This window comes from Octopus bimaculoides, chromosome 15 (genome assembly GCF_001194135.2).
Source record: "Octopus bimaculoides isolate UCB-OBI-ISO-001 chromosome 15, ASM119413v2, whole genome shotgun sequence".
NCBI classification, from domain to species: domain Eukaryota; kingdom Metazoa; phylum Mollusca; class Cephalopoda; order Octopoda; family Octopodidae; genus Octopus; species Octopus bimaculoides.
Genome location: NC_068995.1, coordinates 40,045,037 through 40,047,391, shown reverse-complemented (window position 1 = coordinate 40,047,391; position 2,355 = coordinate 40,045,037). Strand labels below are relative to the sequence as shown.

Genomic DNA, 2,355 nt, shown 5'->3' with positions numbered 1-2,355 from the left:
TAGGATCGCGGTTTCAATTCCCAGACCGGGCGTTGTGAGTGTTTATTGCGCAAAAACACCTAAACCTCCACGAGGCTGCGGCAGGGGATGGTGGCGAACCCTGCTGTACTCTTTCTCTTACTTCCTGTTTCTTTTGGGACTGAACCCGGGACCATGTGGTTGGTAAGCAAGCTACTTACCACACAGCCACTCCTACAATTGTTTTGTATCTTCCAGTTCTTTTCGATTTTGAGCCAAATTGTTTTCACATCATCGCGGATATAACTCAAATGTACGGGTCCACCTGCTGCCAGTGAATCTTGCGACATGTCCGGCTTAGCGGGACTTTGACTTCTCATATTATGCGATAACACCGTTCACTCCGTTTCTCTCGCGAATAATCTCTTTTCGGATATGCTCTCGCAACGATATTCCTTGCATGGATTTTTCCATCGCCCTTTGAGACGTATCCAGTCGATGTTTCTCCTTCTTCGCAGTAACCCACTTGCATATAGACAGCACAGTTAAGACAGTACTATGATAGGGTCTGACACGTAGGGTCTTGTCCAGCTTTGCTTTGAGCACATCTGTTATCGAAGTAAATGCCTTCCTTCCTACCCTTATTCTCCTCGGCATTTTGGCATCTATGTCTCGGTGCACATTCAATGTGTGACATACTCCGTTACGCTTCCTGGTCGCATGTGTTTTGTTTTCATGCGGTTCAGTTTAAGACATAAGGCTGAACAATGGGTGTGCAGTTCTGTCAGAATGTCTGCAGTTGATCTGTGGTTTGGGTGATAAGTATAATTTCATAGTTCGATAAGTATGTTCATGCCCTCTTTCCAGTTGATGCCCTTTTTTTTTACTATTACTAGGCATGCGGTAAAAAAACTTTGGAGAGATGCTGTCTCCTTGTTTGACATCCATCTTAGATGAAACTCTTAGAGTGGCAATAGCAGAGCTATATCGTTTGGTGTATTGCACCTCAACTCCTTACATTTTCAGAGATTTTAGTACTGCGTTCATCTCGATGTTGCTGAAGACCTTCGTAGCCAACGAAAGTGATATATACAAAATATACATTTATTACAAACACACGCGCACACTCATTTATATATAAAATTAAATTTGCAGTTGGCACTTTTATCGTAATATATTTCTGTTTCCAGAAACCGATACCATTTTCGAATCGCTTCAAGAACCCTTGTTGGTATGAAATGCCGGGTGGAAAAACCTTAACTTTGCGTTGTTTACCATATTTTTATCTGGTTGGAGTTGATAAATGTGGTACAACTGATCTATTTTCTCGACTAAGACAACATCCAGAATTACTCCGAACAAATGCACTCAATGGAAAAGAAACTCACTGGTGGTCGTGGAGGCGATTCGGTAAATCATTCAGTTTATTTTTTATTATTTTTAATCAGAAGGAAAAGTTGCTTAAATCGAACTAATGTATTGAATCCACCCCTCTATATGTCTGGGTTTTAGTTCCTTAAATGCAAGGTCGAAGAACCTTAATTCATTAATTTTAATTTTGATTCTTAACTATTTTATCCTCGTATTCTTTATTTTATTGTTTATATGAGAAGAATTTTTCATTCTAGAGGCACACAATACGCTACAATTATCAAAATGTATTGTCATAGAAATAAGCGAAACGGCGAACAAAAAAAAAAAAACGAGATACATTTTGAAAAATCACCCGAGAAGACACATCTGCACCCACGATGCATCACAACTGTTTCTACAGAAGCTCACCTGCAAGATACCGGTGCATGATGGATCGAAACAGTTGTAGTGGTTCTGGATAAAGAGTCTCGTGAATTACATTTTCTTTCTCTATTTTATAGATAAAATATATACGTATGCGCATAGGCGCAGGAGTGGTTGTGTGGTAAGTAGCTTGCTTACCAACCACATGGTTCCGGGTTCAGTCCCACTGGTTGGCACCTTGGGCAAGTGTCTTCTACTATAGTCTCGGACCGACCAAAGCCTTCTGAGTGGATTTAGTAGACGGAAACTGAAAGAAGCCCGTCGTATATGTGTATATGTATATATATATGTGTGTTGTTTGTGTGTCTGTGTTTGTCCCCCAACATCGCTTGACAACCGATGCTGGTCTGTTTACGTCCCCGTAACCTAGCGGTTCGGCAAAGAGACCGATAGAATAAGTACTAGGCTTACAAAGAATAAGTCCTGGGGTTGATTTGCTCGACTAAAGGCGGTGCTCCAGCATGGCCGCAGTCAAATGACTGAAACAAGTAAAAGAGTAAAAGAGAGTATGCACACACACACACACACACATACACACACACACACACAGACGCAAGCGTGGTTGGGTAGTAAGAAGCTTGCTTCCTGTATAGCGTTTGT

The 2,355-nt window shown here is 41.2% G+C and overlaps 1 protein-coding gene and 1 long non-coding RNA gene across 3 annotated transcripts in view; one reads left to right on the top strand and one right to left on the bottom strand.

Moving 5' to 3' along the window:
* The window catches only part of LOC106873515 (uncharacterized), a 94,726-nt gene that overhangs the window by 24,486 nt on the left and 67,885 nt on the right, over positions 1-2,355 (bottom strand). The window lies entirely within an intron of this gene.
* Positions 1-2,355, top strand: part of LOC106873514 (carbohydrate sulfotransferase 15) — a 29,448-nt gene that overhangs the window by 9,840 nt on the left and 17,253 nt on the right. For both annotated transcript variants that reach the window (XM_052973287.1, XM_014920899.2), the window contains one exon: positions 1,149-1,368. In XM_052973287.1, the coding sequence (XP_052829247.1) occupies positions 1,197-1,368 (172 nt within the window). In that variant the 5' untranslated portion in view covers positions 1,149-1,196. Of the gene's footprint in view, positions 1-1,148; positions 1,369-2,355 lie in introns of those variants that run through there.